We start from the raw sequence: 23,172 nt of genomic DNA on the forward strand, positions 1-23,172 counted from the left end.
TTTTAAAATCACAGTATTACAAATAGCACTACATAATTGTAAAATGTATGTGAATATATTCATATTCATTTTTTAAGCAATAACAATGTCACTAGACAAACCGTTATACCAAATTCTGTGCACAGTATATCCAAGGCATTGTGTGCTTTTTTTTTTAATGAGAACCAGAACCTAGCACGGGAACATATATACACAGTCTAGTTCATAATGCTGGGGGCAAATATCACTCTCTAATCTGGATTTATATTCTCGCAAGCAAATTTTTACTTACAATCATAACATATCGAAATTCTCCCTTTTTACTTAATCAGAACTTAGTGTAAAATACTAGAGTTAATTCTTCACATCTTGTGCTAAGAATTTCTGCATCACAGTCTTCACATAAACCTTAATTACAATAAGTTTAAAAGTGCAAAATAATACAGGATGACTTTATGATTTTTTTAATGTTAAAAATAATGCCATCATTAAGTTAAAAGAATCCTCAATCATTACTCACTTCCAATTTCCTAGGCAAAATATCAATATGCTCGCATTCTGCAAATAAATTAAAAGATTCCCTACAAACACACAAACACAAACACACACAATTTCTTAAATTGTGCATTTAAGGCTTTAACTTTTTTCATATGGCAACTTTTGAACACTAAATGGTTTACCATAAGTTATTTATTTTCTTTTTAGTTGCTTACAGTTTTCTACAAAATCCTTATTATGCGTGATTCTGGCAGGCTTTATGCTATTTATTGCTCCAATGAAAACTGCTTAAAACATGAATGTGAAAAGTATTATTTTAACTATAATTTTGTAGCTAAAATTCTTTTTTTTTACAAACTTTGCAAACATTCTGTGCAACCTGAATTAGTGCTGAGAAAAATAAATTTTAACAGTTGCTCAATGTTCTTCAAAAAGTGAAAAGCATAAAGAAACATATGCTCATCTGAACTCCACCTATTTTCAGTTTCAACATAGCAAACCTCCTGTTTGTTCTTAGGGCAAATTCAAAACCATACATATTGAGATTGGTTATTAGAGAAGATAATTTATGCAATCATAAACCAAAGATGCTAAGTTGGCAAAAAGAAAACCATGCAAGTAAGCAAACCCTAACGCAAGTGGGACACACCCTCTCAGTATATAAAGGCCTGTCACTGTCCTTGGTAGCAGCCACTCCCTGGGCTAAACAGCATCACCATGTCTGTTCGATACAGCTCAAGCAAGCAATACTCTTCCTCCCGCAGTGGAGGGGGGGGAGGAGGAGGATCATCCCACAGAATTTCGAGCAGCAAAGGCTCCCTTGGTGGAGGATTTAGCTCAGGGGGCTACAGTGGTGGCTCTTTTAGCCGCGGGAGTTCTGGTGGGGGCTGCTTTGGGGGCTCATCAGGTGGCTATGGAGGATTAGGAGGAGGTTTTGGTGGAGGTAGCTTTGGTGGAGGCTATGGGAGCAGCAGCTTTGGTATGGGCTATGGAGGAGGCGGCTATGGAGGAGGCGGCTTCGGAGGAGGCAGCTTTGGAGGAGGCAGCTTTGGTGGGGGCAGCTTTGGTGGAGGCAGCTTTGGAGGTTTTGGTGGTGGATTTGGAGGAGATGGCGGCCTTCTATCCGGAAATGAAAAAGTAACCATGCAAAATCTGAATGACCGCCTGGCTTCCTACTTGGACAAAGTTCGGGCTCTGGAAGAATCAAACTATGAGCTAGAAGGCAAAATTAAGGAGTGGTATGAAAAGCATGGCAACACAGGCCGGCGAGAGCCTCGTGACTACGGCAAATACTACCAAACTATTGAGGACCTTAAAAACCAGGTAAGGGGCATTTTTAAAACCAACGTTAAGCCTGTTTCTTATCAATATAATCCAGACAGATGAATCTTAAATTAAGAACAGTGTGGCAATTCACTGCTTACCTATGTTACATTCTTCCTTCCAAAAATAACTCAGTCTCATCAAAGGCAAATATTTGTGAAGGTATGATCAAGACAACTTTCATCCAGCATGGGTGTTGTCTGTCTTATAGGATGACAGATTACTGAGAATTTTTTAGGTTTTAAATGAGCATATAATATGTGCATAGTTAAAATACGCTCGATCATTTACAAATGTAAGAACTGAAAACAGTATTAAGCAAATAAGAACAAAAGATTATTCAGACTGATAACAAATAAGCCCTATTCAGTACCAATACTGCAAGAAACATGAATTCTCCAGTATGGAAATGGGATACTGCTTGCCTCTAGAGAATCTGTGAACTGTACCTACTGTGTACCAGTTCAAAGTATACTTACTTATAAGTAGTTATAACAAGTTAAATACCGGTGTGAGTCAATCAAAGTTTAGCTGAAATACATGGAAAACACAGAGTACAAAGGAGGAGACACATATGCAGGAAGACATCTGTATAATTCCAGTTAGTTTTTACAAAGGGATGAAAGAAATAGAAGAGTATAGAAACTTCAAGAGAACAAAATGATTCAAATTTAAATATATAGGTAAGCCTGCAATATTTCATATTTAAAATAACCCCCCAAGATTTTGTAAGAGAACATAAAAATGATCTATGCCCCTATAAAAACAACATAAAAAGGCAGTTCATCTATGCATCTGACCTCTTTTTAAATAACTGTGCCTCTCCCTCCAGGTGTTCAACCTAACAACTGATAATGCCAATGTCCTGCTTCAGATCGACAATGCCAGGCTGGCAGCTGATGACTTCAGGCTGAAGTAAGCTGAGTGAATGCAGTACAATACTATCATAACAAATACATCAGTTGTTTTTAATAATGACTTTGGATGCCCACAATAGCATTTACAGTTTCCTAAGTTCGTCAAAAGTCAGTATAGTATTGGAGTTGTCTGAGAAATTTTCAATTTCAATATTTTCTGTCAGGCAATATTAAAGGAAGAGAATGCATTTTAAAGTATCTGCTAAACTTCTCTGCATTAAAGAACCACTAATATCACTATGTGAATTATCATATGGTAAATGTTGCCATGATATAAAATCAACTCTATATTTGCTTTTTAAACAGTCTCTGCCCAAGTACACCTCTGTTATATAAGTTATATCCAGTAGTTTTATCACACATGTTTCAGGTATGAGAATGAGGTAGCCCTGCGCCAGAGTGTGGAGGCCGACATCAACGGCCTGCGCAGGGTGCTGGACGAGCTGACCCTGACCAAGGCTGACCTGGAGATGCAGATCGAGAGCCTGACTGAAGAGCTGGCCTACCTGAAGAAGAACCATGAGGAGGTGACACAAAAGTTATAATTCTCTTAGACAAAAAAGAGTTCACTGTGGTCGTGGTGCAGTCATGAAATCTTTGTTCCTCAAACAGGAAATGAAAGATCTTCAGAATGTGTCCACTGGTGATGTGAATGTGGAAATGAATGCTGCCCCAGGTGTTGATCTGACTCAACTTCTGAATAACATGAGAAGCCAATATGAACAACTTGCTGAACAGAACCGCAAAGATGCTGAAGCCTGGTTCAATGAAAAGGTAAATTAATCTTCCCTCACAGTGAAACCCATGGCGGTTTGTTATCATTTCAGAATTTTCTTATCTTCTCTCTTGTTTTTAATACTCTAGAGCAAGGAATTGACTACAGAAATTGACAGTAACATTGAACAAATGTCCAGCCATAAAACTGAGATTACTGAACTGAGACGCACCATACAAGGTCTGGAGATAGAACTACAGTCCCAGCTGGCCCTGGTACGTTAACTCTCATGAAACGACTTCACCTTTATCATACTAAGTTTCATGTTCACATAAGAATATGCTACACAAGAGGAAAATGCAGTTGGGGGTAAGAAAGTAGAAATAAAACTGGAGCTCTACGTTAATGGAGGAAAAGTACTATTAGCATTGATCTAGAAGTGCTGAAATTGAAATGCTGCCATTAAACATAAAACACAAATTCTGTTCATTTTCCTTATTCTTCGATATGCTGTCTTATTAAATAATTAAATGAGCTTTACTATACTCAATTGAATGATGAGATCGCTAAACCACGATCAAATCCTCTTATCAGAAACAGTCCCTGGAAGCCTCCTTGGCAGAAACAGAAGGTCGCTACTGCGTGCAGCTCTCACAGATTCAGGGCCAGATCTCCTCTCTGGAGGAGCAGCTGCAACAGATCCGAGCTGAGACCGAGTGCCAGAATACTGAATACGAACAACTTCTGGATATCAAGATCCGACTGGAGAATGAAATTCAAACCTACCGCAGCCTGCTAGAAGGAGAGGGAAGGTAAATTTAAAATTGGAAAAATCATCTCAGTTGCTTTTATTCAGTATTCCGGATAGCAAGGCTTATCCACATCCCAAGGACATGCCGGAGGACGGGAGGAAGGGGGCAGGCGGGAGGAGGCAGAGTCCAGAAAAAGGCGTGTGCACCCACAGTCTCGCCGTCTCACGAATTTGATCCAAGAATGGTTCTTAGGGGTGTGTATTCGTAAGATCGTTTTTAAAGGCTGGGTTATAAAATACATACTTGGCAGGGCTGATTTTTCTCAGAACAAGATTTGTTTATTTTCTAAAGTAACTATAATTTGGAAAGCGACCCGCCGTCTTCCAATGTTAGAGGCAACCGAACGTAACCCTCACTCCGTTCAGTTCCAGAGGCGGATCCTACGGCGGCGGCAGTTCCGGTGGCGGCGGCGGCTACGGCGGGAGTTCCGGTGGCGGCGGAGGCTACGGCGGCAGTTCCGGCGGCGGCGGCAGCTACGGCGGCAGTTCCGGGGGCGGCGGCGGCGGAAGCTACGGCGGCAGTTCCGGCGGCGGCGGCGGAAGCTACGGCGGCAGTTCCGGTGGCGGCGGCGGAAGCTACGGCGGCAGTTCCGGTGGCGGCGGCGGCTACGGCGGCAGTTCCGGCGGCGGCGGCGGAAGCTCCAGCGGCGGCGGCGGCTACAAGTCCTCGTCTTCCGGGTCCGCTGGAGAGTCCTCATCTAAGGGACCCAGGTCAGCAGAAACTAGCTGGGGTAATCAATTAGTTTTAACTTTCTGAAACGCTTTAGTTGCTTTTTAAGCTCTAGAGCTGTTTAAAAATTAAAATCTTAGGGTTTCTATTTGCATGTTTTAACGAACTGTACCCTTGAGACCAATTTCGAAGGAAAAATGGCATGATCGAAATGCCATAACTTAATTGCTTGGGGTTTTTTTTTAACAACGTAAAAAAGTTGAATTTTCTTCTCTTTAAAAAGTTTAATGTATTTGTTTTTTTAAAATATTTGTTTGGTAATTAGTAAGGACCCCTACAAATTGCTTGGTCTAAATTCTGATTTTTTTTTCGTTATTCACACAGATACTAGCAAAACCAGATTAATCAAGACAATTATTGAAGAGGTGGCACCTGATGGTAGAGTCCTTTCATCTATGGTTGAATCAGAAACCAAGAAACACTACTACTAAGTTACCTCAAGAGGAAAGAGTCTCCCTTCACACAGGCCATTATATACAGATGCGTGGAAAACAAAATCCCCAAGAAAACTCTTGAGTCTTAATGGTCTATAGAAATAGGTTCACTCCTTGAAAATAAGGTGTCTAAAAGGTGTTTCGTGGTTTCTGTATTTCTTTTCACTTTGCCAGAAAGTGTTCTTTAATGGAAAAAAGAAAAGAAAAAGAAAAACTTTCTATTCTCATTTACTAATGAATTTCAATAAACTTTCTTACTGATGCAAACTATCCAAATTTGTCAGAATTTATCTTTACTTAAGTTAGATAATACTTTTTTAATTAAAGATTAGTAAACTATAGCATTTGAAGGTTGATTTATCAAGAAATTCTGAAGATGGAATTACTGTCATGATTCTTCTGAGTAAGATTTTTAATTTTGTAGGTATGTTTAGACCAATGTAAGTGACCTCACTGACTGAAAAAGTCCATGAGACCCCATCTTACTCTTTCTTAAAGATACACAATATGTGGAAAGCCCCTGGCTCTCTGGCTTTAAATCCTAGAAATTTTGAAATATCTCCAATAAGACCCCAAAAATAAAACTAACTGGAAATTTCATACTTTCTGATTACCTGACTTCTCATATTTGCCTGCCCTTATTTTCTTCCAACTACTGTATTACTTCTTCCCAGTTGCTCTACACCTTGAAATATCTTCCAACATTTACCAGCCATGTAAAATCATCTCTCTCCCAACATACTTAGTTGGTGTCCATCAGATGAACGTAAGAAGGACTGTCACCATATGGTGATGCCAGTGTAAGCAAAGGGGCACCACTAGGTTTCTGTCTTCCCAAACCCTGTCCAGTGATTAGTGATAAGGACTTGGTACTCTCAGGGTCATCAGCCCAATCACATCCCTCAGCCAATAAGAACCCAACTGACATTACTTAATACTCTGCTAGGGGTACCATGAGGAGCAAGAGGGGAGGGTGCAGGGCTGGAGTTAATATGTGCTTAAGACTGCCTTGTGTTCCCTGGTGGGTTGCTGGATTCCCCATGTCCACGAAGCAGCAGCCTCCCTCAGTATTCTCAGTATTTTGCTTCAGTTGTCTCCAGAATAAGAGCCCTGATCCCCATGCTATTTGTTTGGAACTCCCTCTACTGTGTAGAGTCTTCCCTTTGTACCCCAAATTGATGACAGGAGCCTTATTTCAATGATAATGGTCTTCCCTATTGACAGGGCTCCATAACCTACTTGGCACCAAGTATTACCATAGCCCAGAGGCTCTCTACTTTAGTTCACATCCCCCTTTATATGTGCATATTTGCACCAGCCACCCTTCTTGGGGGCCAGTCTTCTAAGGTGCACTGTTGAAGGCCCAACATGCAGTGTTGCTAGTTAAGGACTCAGAGCTCCTACTGTGTATATAGTCCTATACTGGCTGCTATTCAGAAACACTATCTTTCATAATATTTATCTAATAAAGTTAACCAAGTCCCTGGGACCTATTATATTATTCATAAGCTGAGATGGCCATTCTTCTCATTCTGAAGAAATAAATGTTTTCATATTCAAAACACTGATTTGAGACAAACACAAATATGTTATTGTATTAGTCCATTTTTGTGTTGCTGTAACAGAATACCTGAGACTGGGTAGCTTATAAACAAAAGAGGTTTATTCGTCTCACAATTCTGGGACAGCTGAATCTGGCACAGGCCTCAGGCTGCTTCTACACATGGAGAAAGGTGACAGGCAGCCAGCAGATGGGAGATCACATGGCAAGAGGAAGCAAGAGAGTGAGAGGGAGGTGCCAGGGTCCTTTAAACAACAAGCTCTCACAGGAACTAGTAGAATGAGAACTCACACACTACTCCTTCCCCAGGGAGGGCATTAATCCGTTCATGAGAAATCCACCCCAATGACCCAAACAGCTCCCAACACTGCTACATTAGGGATCAGATTTTGACAATGAGCTTTGGGGGGGCAACATATCCAAACTCCATCAGTTATTATGAGATAGTCATACTTACTATTAAGCTTTGTCTCTTCTACCCATTCTGCCCTCTTCCCCCCCAAACAGGATCTCCACTGGTCAGAGTTCTTTATCTGGTTGAGTGATGACCCAAACCTTCATTCCTAAAAAGTCTGAATACATAGTGGTACTTTCTTCTTACCTATTCAATCTTCCAATACTTCCTTAAATAATTGTCTATATCAAATTCTCTCTGATAAAGTAACTGCTTTATCTCTGATAGTGTACTGCTTCCTTGACTGGACTCTGATATTATGGTTTAATAAAGACAATCTTTCTAAATGAACAACTTGATTTTAACAAGGACATTGGTATTTATAGCAAAAAAAAAATAACATTATAAAAAAGATAACAAATAGCAAAGGTCACTATTTTTACTACATAGATTTGTCATGTAGCTATTAACCAAAAAAAATCCTGTATGCATTCTCATAGGTCCTAAAGTTGTTGAAGAATCCTGCTATTTCAGCAGGATAGTGCCCAATGAGACTGGCAGGGCCAATTTGGCACCCATGGAATCATACTATAACAGCAAAAGTTTGTCTCTGCAAAGATGTTCTCTCATGCTGTTAAAGGCCTTAGAGATTTGTACCCTGACCTTGATGTTCATGGTAGCTTGATATTTTATGTAGGAGTAGAGAAGTAGCTTTGTTAGGGTTACCTTTATCAGGGCAGTAACTTGGCTAAGGTTAACTAAATAGGGTGCATCCAGTATTTTCCACCTAGATTGCATCTTGAGAGTGAGAATTAGGGAAAGCGTTTTTCATGGTTATAAGCATGTATTTCAAAGTCAGTGATCCCTGGACTTTAGATCCTGATACTGGCATTTAAAAATTATGTAACTTTGGACAAGTTACTTTAACCTGTTGGAGTCTTAGTTTTCTTATCTATACTATAAGGATAAAGAATGCGATAGTTGTGCTTAAAGTAAGTCAATACCTATAAAGCACTTAGAAAAATGCCTACCATATGGTAGGTACTGAAGAAACAGTATTCTATTCATCCTCAAAGAAATATGCCCATTGACTAAACAACATAGTTTCTCCAAAGATATACATGAGCATCACTATAAATTACTAGGGTAGGTGATTATTAACACAGTCTTCCAAGAGGTAGTGAACAAGGTCATGTTGCTGTCCTAGGACTGAAAAACTAAATTCCAGTCAGTGGGAACAATGGTGAGAGTGTATCACAAAGGTTTATGACTCATCTAGTCCTGTGAACCAGAGGTCCAATAAAATATAGCAAGAGGTTTATGAAAGTATGTGGGAAGGACCAGATAAAGCAATCCTAACATTCATATGGAACAACAAAAGACCTCAAATAGTCAAAGCAATCCTGAGCAAGAATTATAAAGCTGGAGGCATAATGCTTCCTAACTTCAAATTATATTATAAAGCTATTGTATTCAAAACAGCATGGTACTAGCATAAAAACAGACACTAAGATCAATGGAACAGAATAGAAAACCCAGGAATCAACCCACACACTTACAGCCAACTCATCTTCGACACAGGCAACAGGAATGTACATTGGGGAAAAGACTGCCTCTTCAATAAATGATGCTGGGAAAATTGGACATCCATATGCAGAAAAATGAAACTGGACCTGTACCTCTCACTATATACCAAAATCAAATCAAAATAGATTAAAGACTTAAATATAAGATCCAAAACCAAAAAATTACTAAAAGAAAACATAAGGTAAACACTCCAGGAAATAGGACTTGGCAAAAGTTTATGAATAAGACCCCAAAAGCACAAGCAACAAAAGAAAAAAATTAATGAATGGGATTATATCAAACTAAAAGGCTTCTGCACAGCAAAGGAAACAATCAATAGAGCAGAAAAACAACCTACAGAATGGGAGAAAATACTTGCAAACTACATCTGACAAGGGATTAATATCCAGAATACATAAGGAACTCAGAAGGAGAGAACAAAGCTAAGAATACTAGACTTGGGAGGGGGAGGGAGGGGGGGTTGGGGAGTGATAGGTCAGGTGGTGGGCATGGGGAAAGATTGTGATTTGTAATGATGAATATGCTAAAAAATAACTTTAAAAAGAGAAACAGAGGGAATTATTGCAAATTGGTATAAATATTGAAGAGTATCTCAGAAAAGAATTGGGGTAGCGTTCTGAAAATAGTTTTCTCCTTCAAGATTTTAGTAAAGAAAAACTTAACTTTAAAAAGTTACGGAAAGATTCATATTATCTTACAATTCTATTCTTCCAGGACCTTTTTGAAGTACCTCCGTAAGTCACATACTAAAGCTTTTTAAGCAACTTATTCTACTCAGAATAAGTTGTCTCAAGAGAAATGCTTGAGAAAGCATGAATAAATGGGTTCAAAGGTGAGCTGAACCATAACCAAGATAATGACCCTTTTGGAAGAAGAACTCTCATTAAAAGTTTTGACCTATAGAGACTCTGTAAGGTTCTGTAAATTAAGAAATTTGGAGGAAAGAATATAAAACAAGACAGCACCAGAATACATCTTGATAAATTGAACAGTTGTAAGAATAAAAGCGAATGGGGTATCTGAGTACAGACTTCACAGGTGTCTGTACTTTCAATTTAGGAACTCAGTTTTATAAGTTTGCCTAATCTTAAGAGTTCATCCAATTTTCCCAAGGTTCTCCCTTCAATCTGATAATGAAACTGTACATGTTGCTTACTATAAAGCTATTGAAGTAACAAAATAATTTGGCACTTGTATAAAAATTGCTGCTGCTGCTGGTAGTGACAATGAAAATAATTATAGCCTTTAAATCATGCTTAATATATGTCAGGCATTGTTTTCAGTAAATTAATGGTAGATAGACAGATTGACCCAGTGTGTGTAATATGCATATGAACTCATCTTAACAACCATCCTATCATTTATTTTCAACATAGAACCACAGTTGTTTTTTTTTTAAGGTAAGTCTTCTATCGCTCATTTGATCAAAACCCTTTAATGTCTCTCCATTTCTCTTTTGGTGTTCCCTTTGGTTGGCATATTCTTCACTAAGATAGACATGGGTCTGGCTTCCTTACCTCCTTCAAGCCTTTGTACAATGGTCACTTTCTCTTTGAGACCTACCCTGTCCCCTTATTTAAAAATTTACCCCCAGTCCTCTTGACTGCCCTACATGCTCCCCTTTTTCTTTTTTCATAGCACAGTTTCCAACTTACTATATGAGTTCAATGTAATTATTATTATTTATTGTTTTCCACTGCTAGAAGATACACTCCAGAAAGACAAGGATCGTTGACTGGTTTGTCCACTCATGTATCCCAAGAAACTAGAACAGTGACTGGCATGGGTTAGGCACCAACAATATATTTGTTGAAGGAATGAACTCGATGAAATACATACTATTGTTATCCCACTTTACAGATGAGGGAACTGAAGCACAGAATTTAAATTAATGAATCTCTGGAATTAAGAGTTCAGGAAACAACTCACAGATATGTGCACATTAATAGTAATAAAAGGAGGATCTCAAAATAGTGGGAAAGTAAGGCTTATTCAATAAATGGTAAACTATGAAATCCCTAACAAACATACCAAAAAGAAGTCCAAATTAATATTTTAAACACCCATAAAAGTAGTCAAAGAAAAGCAGAAAAATATTTTATAGAATCACCTTTTCTCTTTTTATTTTGAAACAATTATAGACTCATAGGAAGTTCTTTAAAAAAGTAGAGTCCGTGTATCCTTAACCCAGCTCTCCTAAATAGTGGCATATAACTAGAATACAATATTTAAAATAGGAAATGGACATTGGTATGTCACTATCATTTTTCCTAATCTGCATCTGTATGTATGTGAGTGTGACTATGTACCCCATGTATAGATTTATGTAACCACCACCACAATCAAGATCCAGAAATGTTCCATAATTGCAAAAAATTCCTTCATGCTACATCTTTGTATGCACATCTATGCCTCTATATCCCCCTCCCTGTCCCTGGCCCCTGGCAACCACTAATCTGTTCTCCATCTCTATAGTTTTCTCATTTTAAGAATGTTACATAAGTGTAATCACATAGTATGTAACCTTTTGAGACTGAATGTCTGCATTCAAGTTTTTGTATGAGTGTAAGTTTTCACTTCTCTGGGATAAATGTCCAAGAATATAATTGCTAGGTTATATGATAGGTGCACGTTTAGTTTTATAAGAAACTGCCAAACTGTTATCCAGAATGGCTGTACCATTTTATACTGCCACCAGCAATGAATGAGAGATCAGGTTTCTCCACATTCGCACCAGCATTTGGTAATGTCAGTTTTTTTCTAGTGGGTATGAAATGATATCTCACTTAGGCTTTAATTTGCATTTCTGTAATAGAAAATGATGTTGAATATCTCTTCATGTAGTTACTTGCCATCTGTATCTCCTCTTTGGTGAAACATGTGTTATGTATTTTGCCCATTAAATTGTTTGTTTGTATTTTACTGGTGAGTTTTGAGAGTTTTTCCTAGATATAAGGTCTTTGTCAGATGTGTGGTTTGCAAAATATTCTACAAGTCTATTGCTTGCCTTTTCATCTTCTTAGAAGAGTCTTACAGTTCTGGAGGCTAGAAGTCTAAAATCAGGGTGTTGGCAGGGTAGTACGTGCTCTTTAAATATTGGAAGGAAAGAGGAAGGAATGGAGAACCAATAGCAGGAAAACAAAATACAGTAGTACCAATAACTTATCTCTGGAAGATTTGAGCTTCCAAGACCAAGCCCAAATCCAAAATGGTGGCAGATTTTATTACTTCTTTTTCTAAAATAATGAAGATGATAATTTTGATTAAATAAGTTTCTCAAGGAGCCAATTATTTGTAGTGAAGAGATGAAAAATGCTACAGGTTCTATGCTTTCTGGACAAAGATGCACCTTCTCTGTCTACCCAGCTCCTATTGTAGTATTATGCTGAGTTTCTTTCTGGGTTTCCTTTCCTTTCCTGGGTGTAATTTAAAGCCCTTTTTCTACTGAAAGTGAAAGTAAAAGTTTTGAAACCAGATGCCAAATGGTGCTTCAGTAAGTTTTTTGTTGTTGTTGTTGTTGTTTTTGTTTTGTTTTTTCTTAATTTGTTTCCTCTCACATAATGGAAATGGAACGAGGCTCTTGTAAGCTAGAATTTTTTAATAGTATTCTCAAGAGTAACACAAAAACTTTAGACAACTAACTTTTCAAGCCTCAGTTTGTTAATTTTCTAAGAGATAAGGTAGATGAGCATAACAAATATGCTGCTTTGCTTAGATGAAGTGTTTAGTTCTCCATCTAATAGACGGCCAGCTAGATACACACCACCTGATCTGACTTTCCCTAAAGCAGGTCTTATAGTCACGTAGTTTATAAGAACAACATGAGCTGCCCCACAGGAATGTCATGAGAATATGGATTGTGGTTTCTGAGCCTCAGATGAGAAATAATGGATGTATTGTTATTTTTACAACAATTTCAGCATGCTAGCATGATGTGAGCATGGAGATATTTATTACGGAATGGCACCCAACTCTTAGATTTTCTTCTCAGTACTTGTTTTTAAGTACTATAATCCCTGTCTTAGTCCATTTTGTGCTGCTGTAACAGAATACTCAACACTGGGTGATTTGTAATGAACAGAAATTAATCGGCTCACAATTCTGAGGCTAAGTCCAAAATCAAGGAGCCAGCATCTGGTGAGGACCTTCTTGCTGTGTCATCACATGGAGAAAGGCATCCCATGACAGAAGGGCAAAGAGACCGTGAAAGAAAGACAAGAGAAAGATCACCCAAGGGAGGAGAACGCACTCCCGAGGTAATGGTAATAAACTGGACTCCACCAAAATTAAAAACTGCTCTTTGAAAGTTACCATTTCAAAACTAAAAAGACCATATCGGCTAGCTGCCAAAATAAAAGAAAAGAAAAAGACAAGCCGTAGACAGGGAGAACATATTTTCAAAACACAAATCTTATAAAGGACTGGCATCGAGAATATAAATACAAACAACTCCACCAACTCAATAATTGGGAAACAAACAACCCAATAAAAAAAATGGACCAAAGATTTGAACTGACACTTCATCAAAGAAGAGAGATGAATGTCAAATGAGCACATAAAAAAGATGCTCCACATCATTAGTCGTTAGAAAAGCATAAATTTAAAACATAATTAGATGCTATGTAACTATTAGGACTGAAAAACAAATTTAACTGACAATTCCAAGTATAAGCAAGGAGGTGGATCAATTGGAACTCCTAGATATTGTTGGTGGGAGTGCAACATTGTAGGTGGGCTGTTTCTCATAATGTTAAACATATACTTACCATACTACCCAGCAATCCCAGTAAGAGACTTTTACCCAAGAGAAATGAACAGGTATGTCTGCACAAAGACCTACAAGGAATGTTTGGGGCACTTTTATTCATAACCACCAAACCTGAAAACAACCCAAATGCCTATAAACTGGTAAATGGAAAAAATATATATGGTGCATCCATACATGAAATACTACAAAAGAAACAAACTATTCCACATGCTTAAAACTTAAAAATATTATGCTAAGTGAAAGAAGCCAGACTCAAAAGGCTATATGCTATATCTCATTTATATGGCATCCTAGAAAAGATCAAACTGGAGGGCTAGAAAACAGATCAAAGGTTACCAGAGGGTAAAGGAGAGTATTTACCCCAAAGGGGCATAGGAGAACTTTTTATAATAAGGGAAATATTCTGTGTCTTGTTTCTGATGGCCATTACACAACTGAATTTGTTTGTCAAAATTAATAGAACTGTACAGTAAAAAAGGGTAAATTTCACTTTATGTACATTAAACCTCAATAAACCTGACTTTATAAAAAGCGAAAATTTTTAAAAAGTAACTGAACATTTAGCTTTTCATTTTTCTAGTGTGGTTAGTTTCTACTGTATTTTGGCTCCAAAAAATAAGCCTTGGACTGTAGAGCATGAAAACTTCTTTATAACAGAGAATATAGCACAGGTAATAATTTTCTTACTGAACATATTTCAAGAGTTATACTTAATCTACAAAACCTAGAGATTAATTAAAGCTAAACCATAGCCTGTCTGTACTGTGTAGCCTGTTATTAGAAAGAAAACATAGAAGTGTCATAGCACACAAACTTTAGAACTCCTCCTCCTTGTTCTCCTGGAATTTTGTTTTGGTAGTTGGCTTGGGAACGTGGATGAGTAATGTTTGGACAACTGGCTTGCTTACGGTGGGAAGAGACAAAGGGAGTTGGTAGGTAAATGTTACTTGATGGCAAGCCAAAAGACATATGAAGACTCATAGTAATGTCTCCTCTCACTTAGGTATATCCTCACCCATCCATGCTCCATGGTGACCTCCCTGTTAAGGTCTTTCTCCAACCAAATGTTCATCTTCCAGCTTGTCTCTTTGGAAAAAGAATGAAATAACACTCTCACTACTGCCCATCACCCATTCCCTTTCACCCACTTCTTTGCAAACCCACCCATTGTCTTTATGCCTTTTTAAAAAATAACTGTAATTGATATAATTAACCCAACTCCTATCACAGACCTTAGCTCACAGTACATATTCAAATATTTATTGACTGATCATTCATTCAGTAGTGTCAGGCACCATGCCAGGCAATGAGGACAAAATAATGAATGAAACACAATCCTTGCCCTCAAAGAGCCTATAAGTAGTAGAAATTGACAACTACACAGACAACAGGTAGAAAGCACTACAGAGAAGTAAGCCCAGGTTGCTATGGAGCTTTGAAATGCAATGGTACTCCCTGTACAATTGAGATTAATCTCAGTAACCTGTGCCTTCTGAAATGTCTACAAGGCATCTACATACACAGTCATATTAAAACTCCTATCATTTCACAGCTTTTCCATCTGCCTTGTCAGTAGAGGTGATTACCTTCCTCAAAAGTGGTGACAAAGACCAAGATGTCACATCTTTGCAAGGAAGGACATCTGCTTTACAGTACTTATTTGTGGAAACTATGTTAAGAGGGGAGATATGAAATAGTCACAATGGAATTTACACTCTTCTAATTAGGGTAAAGCATTTAGACAGTTACAAGACTCCAATGTTCATAAATACTGTTTAGAATTATATATCTAATTATCCCCATGTGTAGGATACTGTGTTATGTGGTAAGGACATACCAAAGTGAGTAAGTCTTCACTTCTGTTATCAAGATGTGATATAGAACAATAACACTTTGTGTGTGCGTAGATCTTTACAGCTCTCAATACTTTACACCTCCTTGTGGAAATCACCTTCAAAACAACCATGACACATTTGTGGAGCTCAGAAATACTTAATGACTTCCCCAAGTCCTCACAGACAGCAGGTGGCAGAGCTGTCTTGAATCCAGGATTTCTGATTTCAAGCCTAGAGCTCCTTCCTTCACAGCAATAATTTCCAGATATTTTTTATTGCAGATTCCCATCAGTAAAAACATTTTAGGTACACACTCCCAAGATGTATATATTTACTTATTTTAAAATTATATATAAATACATGTAAATATATGTACCATCAGCTCAATGCACAACATATATTTAAGGCAAAGACAGTAGACACAGATTCACATTTAAAATAATCTTCTTGAAAACTGCAAATTTTATCAGCTGATCTCTTGTGGAATATAATACGAGGGATCTTCAAAAAGTTTGTGGAAATATTCATACTGTTTTTTAATTCTATTTTTCCAAGAACTTTTTGAAAAATATCATAATGTTTATTGTATTTTATTTTACCCAATAATGTGGCCAATAAAGAACTCTTAATACAAGTGAAAATATCAGCGCTTCCATTTTTTGTTATTCATTCATGCTTGCATGATTCTATCAACTTCCAACTGCTGTTTCTTTGCACTTGTCTGAAGGGTTTGTTAAAAGCAGCAAAAACAATTTTAAAATACGTTCGACTACACATGCATAAACTGCAATGTCTCAATGCACTGAAAGCAGATAAATGATGTCACTATCCACTTCTCCACATAGTGAGGTACCCATTCTTTTCTCAGAATATCTCTCAAGCTGATTGAGATGAGAGACTGACATACAGATAAAGTCAGAGTGCCAGTGTCATTCCTATAAATGTGGGGAAAGCTTCATTTAATACTTATTTTCTGAGATAAAAACTTAAATAGAAGTTCTACATCCTCTTCCTACAACCAAATGGGTTGCCCTGCACCTCACAGAGGTTCACATCCCACTTGGAGAAGAGTGCTCCATCATACCCAAACCTGCCCCTTCCTATACTGAGCCAGCGGTTCTGACTTAAGGTTCTTTTTTTGAAACAAATATTTTTATTCACCCCCTTTACTATCCAGAAATGAAATTCATAGATAATATAACTTTCCAACACACAGGTTATCCTAGTATAAGCATAATCAGGACTGGGTACTATAGATATCTCATGTATTTAATATATATATCACATATATCTTTTGTATATATATATATATATATCACATATAGAAACAATGTGTACAAAGTTTATGTCATCAATGGTTATAAATATAATATATGCTGTGTAGATAGGTTAATGGTAAAGGTAAAAGAAAAACAGAAGTAAATTTACTTATAATAAAAAATATTTGCATTTCGATATGGAACTATTTGAGCATGACTGTACCAGAATAATGAAGTAGTCAGATGATCGTACCTACATGTGAAATCAAGGTAAATGCAAAAGGTGCGAATGAAGAAAGACTGATAAAACATGAGCCCATTGCTGGCTCAAATATAATCAGTAGCAATGCTGTTGGTGATGCAGGTTTTCAAACAACTCAATCAAATTTAAGACAAAATAAAATAAAACACTCCCTTGATTTATAGAGCAGTTACGTAATAACTGCAAAAAAAAATTCTTGTGTTTTTACATAAACTAGAATTAGTTCCCAGACTCAGATAATTATAAACAGGTTTTTCACTTTTATGAATGTCCACATAGGAGATTCAAAAGTCATGTGGAACACAGGACAATTCCTTGACATGCAGAGCTGTATGATGCATTTCAAAATATCTAGCATCCCTGACTCCCCAAATGCCAGCAATGGCCCCTGTCGTTACAATGACCACACATGCATGCACACCTGTGTAGACACACACACACACATGCACAAAACATGCCCTGAGGGCAGTCACCCTCCATAGAGATTGAGAACTAGGCTTTCATTCCTTGTGTATCAAGAGCTCCCGTTAGAAAAACCTTGTCAGCATGTGTTTCCCCTGGAATCCTTTGGGCCGTCCTTTTGTAAAGTAGATTGTAATCCCAAGGAAATGGGGACCATATCTGCCTTAATCGTCACTGCAAACTCAACATCTAGAAAGTTACAAGCACACAAATAGTTAAGGCTCAATAAATATTAATTAAGTGAGTGACAAAATGAGTGACTCACCTGCAAGTGAGTAAATGGCCTACAAGACCTCTCAGGACAGATCCAGAGAAGCTGGGGTTAAAAAAACAAAAAAGGGAGAGAGCATTCATGTCATCCAGGGTCTCCCATGTGCCAGGAACTTTGCTAGTTCTCCATCTTCAGAACGTCTTTCATGGTAAATATCCATCTCTGTTAATGCTGTCTCCAACCTTCGGGAAGAACGCCCCTCTCCAGTTAACAGCAACTCCCCCCACGTAGGTGATTTTAGGGGACTAAGACACTGGATCATAACCAGTGAGGACACCTTCTAAGTGCAAATCTGGGTAGTGTCACTCAAATGTCTTTCCATTCATTTACTGGGGCTATTTCCCTCCCTGTTTTCCAGGGATCAAAAGAGAAGGAAAAGACTGAAATGAAAAGTTCCCTACAGGAGTCCAACAAAATCTGTAAACACTGGTACAATGAGAACCCTCCCCGTCATGAATATATGCGAAGAGCAGCAAAAAGGTGTAGCAGAAATAGCTGTGTCAGAAAAAGGACAAAGCTGCAGAACCAAGTCAATAACTGAGAACCGTCAGGGAAACCTTTACAGAACAATTATCCCCATGACCCTGCCAGAAGAGGGAAAGAGATTCGGAGTCCCTGGGACTTTAATTTAGTGGATCACATTTATTCATTCATCCAACAAACATGATTGAGCACCATTTGTCAGGCTACATGCTTGGCCCCAGAGATAAAAAGTTAAATAAGACATAGCCATTCCCCATGATAGATGCTGTAGTAGCTGTATATGTCTGGGGCTCAAGATCATGGACAAGGCACCATGGCACCCAAATCAGAACGAGGTGTTGGGGAAGATTTGCTAGAAGATGTGGCTCTTGAACAAAGTCTTGGAGGATGGCAGAAACTGAATAATTTAAAAAGGTAAGAAAATCATTCTAGAAAACCTAGGGGTATAGTTAAAAATATACACTGAGGTACCCAACTTCACAACTGTGATTCATATAACAAAATCTCTACAGAATCTTTATTTCTGATCAATAGTATTATTGAAAGTACTGCTATTGATAATGGTGACACAATCCCAGAAGACAACACAACACAGTGGAAACAAACACAGTTGCAAGCTGCCTGTATTCAAATGCTAGCACCATCACTCGTCACCTGGTGAGAGTCCATTTCCTTGCCTTTTCTATCTTCTAGAGGCCACCTGCATTCCTCGGCTCATAGCCCCATCCTTCATCTTCAGAGCCAGCAGCATAGCATCCTCCAATCTCTGTCTCTGCTTCCGTTGTCCAATCACATATTCTGACTCTGACACTCCTGCGTCCCTCTTAAGGATCCTTATGATGACATTGGGCCCACCCAGATAATCTAGGATAATCTTCCTATCCCAATATCCTCAATGTAATCACATCTGTAAAGTTCCTTTTGCCATGTAAAGTAATGTATTCATGGGTTCTAGAGACTAGAACATGGACGTCTTTGGGGGGGCCTTGTTTTGCCTACCACAGGAATCATCTTTGATTCTTCTCTCTTCCTGTCCCTCCATCCTTACCACAGGTAGTCGTTACGAGATGCTATCGAGCCTATCTTCGAAATTATCCCAATCCCATCCACTTCTATCTTCACTACCCTAACTCAAGTCACCTTAATGTCTCAACTGCAACTGGCTTTCTAATGATTTCCCCACACCCCCTCTCCTCCCCTCCCACCCATTTTCATGTGGCAGCCAGAATGGCCTTTCTAAAATCACTCCTCTGCTTAAACCTCTCAGTGGTCTCCCTTTATGCTCAGATCAAATTCAGAATCCCCAGCCTGGCCCAGTGAGTCTCTTCATGGGCTGCCCCCTGCTGTCCCTTCTCCCTGCACACTCACCACCAGCAATACTGCTTCTTCTTCCAGTTTACCACAATTCTTCTCTCCTCAGGATAAAAATAAACATTTCATTTATATTCTCTTCCCGTCCCAGAATGCCCCTCCACCCCCTTACCTGGAAATCATTTTTTATCTTTCAGGTATTCGCTTAATATCATTTCTTCAGAAGGATTGCCCCAATCTAAATTAGGTCCTCCCCTAATAGTTCCATGTTCCTCCCCCCCATAATTTTTAACACAATTTATAATTTTATGATTATTTACTTAAGGCCCAATCCCCACTAAACGTTAAGTTCCATGAGAGTTGGGAAGGCATCTATTTTTTACCCTCTTTATCACTTGCTACTAGCACAGCGCCTGGCACATACTAGGTTCTCATTAAATATTTCTCGAATGAACAAGTGAATAAATGAATGATGCCTGATAGGCAGCATGACTATAGCCAAAAGTTTCATTTTGCTATTAACTTGAAATTCTGAAAAGAATTTTGTAAGAAATATGTTCATGCTCCTCATTAAAGAGAGTCTTGCATTGCTTCTTTTTTTGTTTTTTTACCTGACCCTAAGATAATTATATATACTGAAAGGACCACCACACTGAGTCACAAGACCCAGTCTGGACTTGATTGCCCAATTTCATACTGTGTATCCTTCAACAGTCCTTTTCCTCAGTTTCCTCATCTTCAAAAGGGAGAGGAGCTGGCTGGTTCACTCAGTTGGTTAGAGCATGGTTCTGATAACACCAAGGTCCAGGGTCTGATCCCTGTACTGGCCAGCTGCCAAAAATAAAAATATAAAAATATAAAAAAATAAAAGGGAGAAAGGAAATCTCTTTCTTCCTAATTCCCAGCTTCACTGTAAGCTTCAATTGAGATCATTAATATACAAGTAATCCCTTTGGAAGCTGTAAAGCACCACCAAAATGTAAGGAAATCTTGTCTTTGTACTCATAATGCTCAAGAACTTCAAGAAGATAAATGTGGAAGTTGCCTCTTATGAGGGGTTTAATCAACTCCACGTGAGACCCAGGCTGGAATGGAGGTTCAGTCCCCTGCATCTGAGCAGCAATACCCATTTGAAGAGGAGCCCTGCCCCCTGGAGGAAATAGAAGGCAGGAAAAGTGTGGTCAGCAACGTGAGATCACCGGGTAATGACAGGCTGACTGAAAGGAGAATCAAGTTACATAAGGTTATGCCTTTTAAAGAAGCAACTTGTTTTCTTTTTTTTAATGCTCCTTTAATTTTTTTAATTGACAAGTAAAATTTTATATATTTATGGTTACAACATGATGTTTTGGAATACGCGTGCACTGTGGAATGGCTAAATCAAACTAATTAACATACGCATTACCTCACATATTTATTTTTTTTTTAATTTTATTATGTCGATATACATTGTGGCTGATTATTGCTCCCCATCACCAAAACCTCCCTCCCTTCTCCCTCCCCCCCACCCCCCCAACAATGTCCTTTCTGTTTGCTTGTCGTATCAACTTCAAGTAATTGTGGTTGTTACACCTTCTTCCTCCCCCCCCCCCCCGGTTTTTTCTTTTGTGTGTGTGTGTGTGTGTGTGTGTGTGTGTGTGTGTGTGTGTGTGTGTGTGAATTATATATTAATTTTTAGCTCTCACCAATAAGTGAGAACATGTGGTATTTCTCTTTCTGTGCCTGACTTGTTTCACTTAATATAATTCTCTCAAGGTCCATCCATGTTGTTGCAAATGGCAGTATTTCATTCGTTTTTATAGCTGAGTAGTATTCCATTGTGTAGATGTACCACATTTTCCGTATCCACTCATCTGATGATGGACATTTGGGCTGGTTCCAACTGTTGGCTATTGTAAAGAGTGCTGCGATGAACATTGGGGAACAGGTATACCTTCGACTTGATGATTTCCATTCCTCTGGGTATATTCCCAGCAGTGGGATAGCTGGGTCGTATGGTAGATCTATCTGCAATTGTTTGAGGAACCTCCATACCATTTTCCATAGAGGCTGCACCATTTTGCAGTCCCACCAACAATGTATGAGAGTTCCTTTTTCTCCGCAACCTCGCCAGCATTTATCGTTCAGAGTCTTTTGGATTTTAGCCATCCTAACTGGGGTTAGATGGTATCTCAATGTGGTTTTGATTTGCATTTCCCGGATGCTGAGTGATGTTGAGCATTTTTTCATATGTCTGTTGGCCATTTGTATATCTTCCTTAGAGAAATGCCTACTTAGCTCTTTTGCCCATTTTTTAATTGGGTTGCTTGTTTTCTTCTTGTAAAGTTGTTTGAGTTCCTTATATATTCTCGATATTAATCCTTTGTCAGATGTATATTTTGCAAATATTTTCTCCCACTCTGTTGGCTGTCTTTTAACTCTGTTACTTGTTTCTTTTGCTGTGCAGAAGCTTTTTAGTTTGATATAATCCCATTTGTTTATTTTTCCTTTGGTTGCCCGTGCTTTTGGGGTCATATTCATGAAGTCTGTGTCCAGTCCTATTTCCTGAAGTGTTTCTCCTATGTTTTCTTTAAGAAGTTTTATTGTTTCAGGGTGTTATTTATTATATTTTTGTGGTGACAATACTTAAAATCTATTCTCTTAGCAGTTTTCAAGTATACAACACATTGTTGTTTTCTTTTTTGTTGTCAAAAGTTATTTTCGAAATATTTTATTTTCATATGAAAGATGCAGACACATTACACCAAGTAATTGTCTAATTATTATTCGGAATTAAGTAATAATCAGGCACTGATGACGTTTACAATTCTTTCATATTTCAATTTTAACAAGTCAATTAAAAGAACAATTCTACAATTCATACATGTTAAGACTGTGGATGGCAATACATAAAGTAGGTGCTCATATTAACGCTCACCATAGAGTAATTAATTACATCTGAAATATGCTGATGATCCCAGGACCTCCGGCCATCGTGAACATAGGCCAAGTTTTCACCTGGTATGTGTCTTATGACTCTGAGCAAATTGTTTAACATTTCTGGGTCTCAGTTGCATCATCTGCCGAATAAAGAGGCTGAATTAAGTGACGCCTAGGGTTCTTTGCAACCTTATAAACATCCTACAACTTTGCCCAGAAAATACTTTGAAAGGCCTTGCCATTGCTGACCACAGCATGAGCTGACCAGGCTTCAGGCTCAGTTCCAAGGGATACCCCTGACCGTCCCGGTGGCAAACCAACCTGAGACCTGTGTTCCCCACCTGCACCTGAAATCAAGCCCCTCTCATCCCTCCTTCCTCCTGTCCTCTCCACCATATTCACTCCCACCCTCCTCAGCTATGACCCCAAGGGGAGGACTCTCCCTGTCCCTCTCTCCTTCTCTTTCAGCTTGACCTTCCCAGTCCCCTCCACACACACACCCAGTTAGTAACAACAATAGTAATAGCAATAATAGCTGCCATTCATTGAAAGTTTCCCACTTGCCAGACACTGTGCCAAAATGATCTCACTTAGTTTCTCAACAAATGTGTGAGGTAGAAACTCTTTCTGGCAACTACCCTACTAACCTTTCC

The 23,172-nt window shown here is 38.5% G+C and overlaps 1 protein-coding gene across 2 annotated transcripts; it reads left to right on the forward strand.

Annotated features, from left to right (window-relative positions):
• The first annotated feature begins 1,153 nt into the window (after positions 1-1,153).
• KRT10 (keratin 10) lies at positions 1,154-5,677 on the forward strand. Of its 2 annotated transcripts, none has more exons than XM_063109750.1 (8): positions 1,154-1,800; positions 2,633-2,715; positions 3,088-3,244; positions 3,330-3,491; positions 3,582-3,707; positions 4,027-4,244; positions 4,610-4,974; positions 5,298-5,677. In XM_063109750.1, the coding sequence occupies exons 1-8, from the start codon at positions 1,195-1,197 to the stop codon at positions 5,402-5,404; spliced, it is 1,824 nt and encodes a 607-aa protein (XP_062965820.1). In that variant the 5' UTR covers positions 1,154-1,194; the 3' UTR covers positions 5,405-5,677. The 2 variants fall into 2 exon arrangements, with proteins under 2 accessions (XP_062965820.1, XP_062965821.1); XM_063109751.1 differs by having other exon boundaries at positions 4,610-4,954; positions 5,298-5,387.
• The last annotated feature ends 17,495 nt before the right edge of the window (positions 5,678-23,172 follow it).

The sequence above is a fragment of the Cynocephalus volans genome, chromosome 10, assembly GCF_027409185.1.
Source record: "Cynocephalus volans isolate mCynVol1 chromosome 10, mCynVol1.pri, whole genome shotgun sequence".
NCBI lineage: Eukaryota > Metazoa > Chordata > Mammalia > Dermoptera > Cynocephalidae > Cynocephalus > Cynocephalus volans.

Bases quoted from the DNA above. Each gene is read 5' to 3' on its own strand.
- KRT10 (XM_063109750.1), top strand. From the start codon at position 1,195: ATGTCTGTTCGATACAGCTCAAGCAAGCAATACTCTTCCTCCCGCAGT. The intron at 1,801-2,632 runs GTAAGGGGCATT...CTCTCCCTCCAG, and splicing joins TTGAGGACCTTAAAAACCAG to GTGTTCAACCTAACAACTGA. The intron at 2,716-3,087 runs GTAAGCTGAGTG...CACATGTTTCAG, and splicing joins GCTGATGACTTCAGGCTGAA to GTATGAGAATGAGGTAGCCC.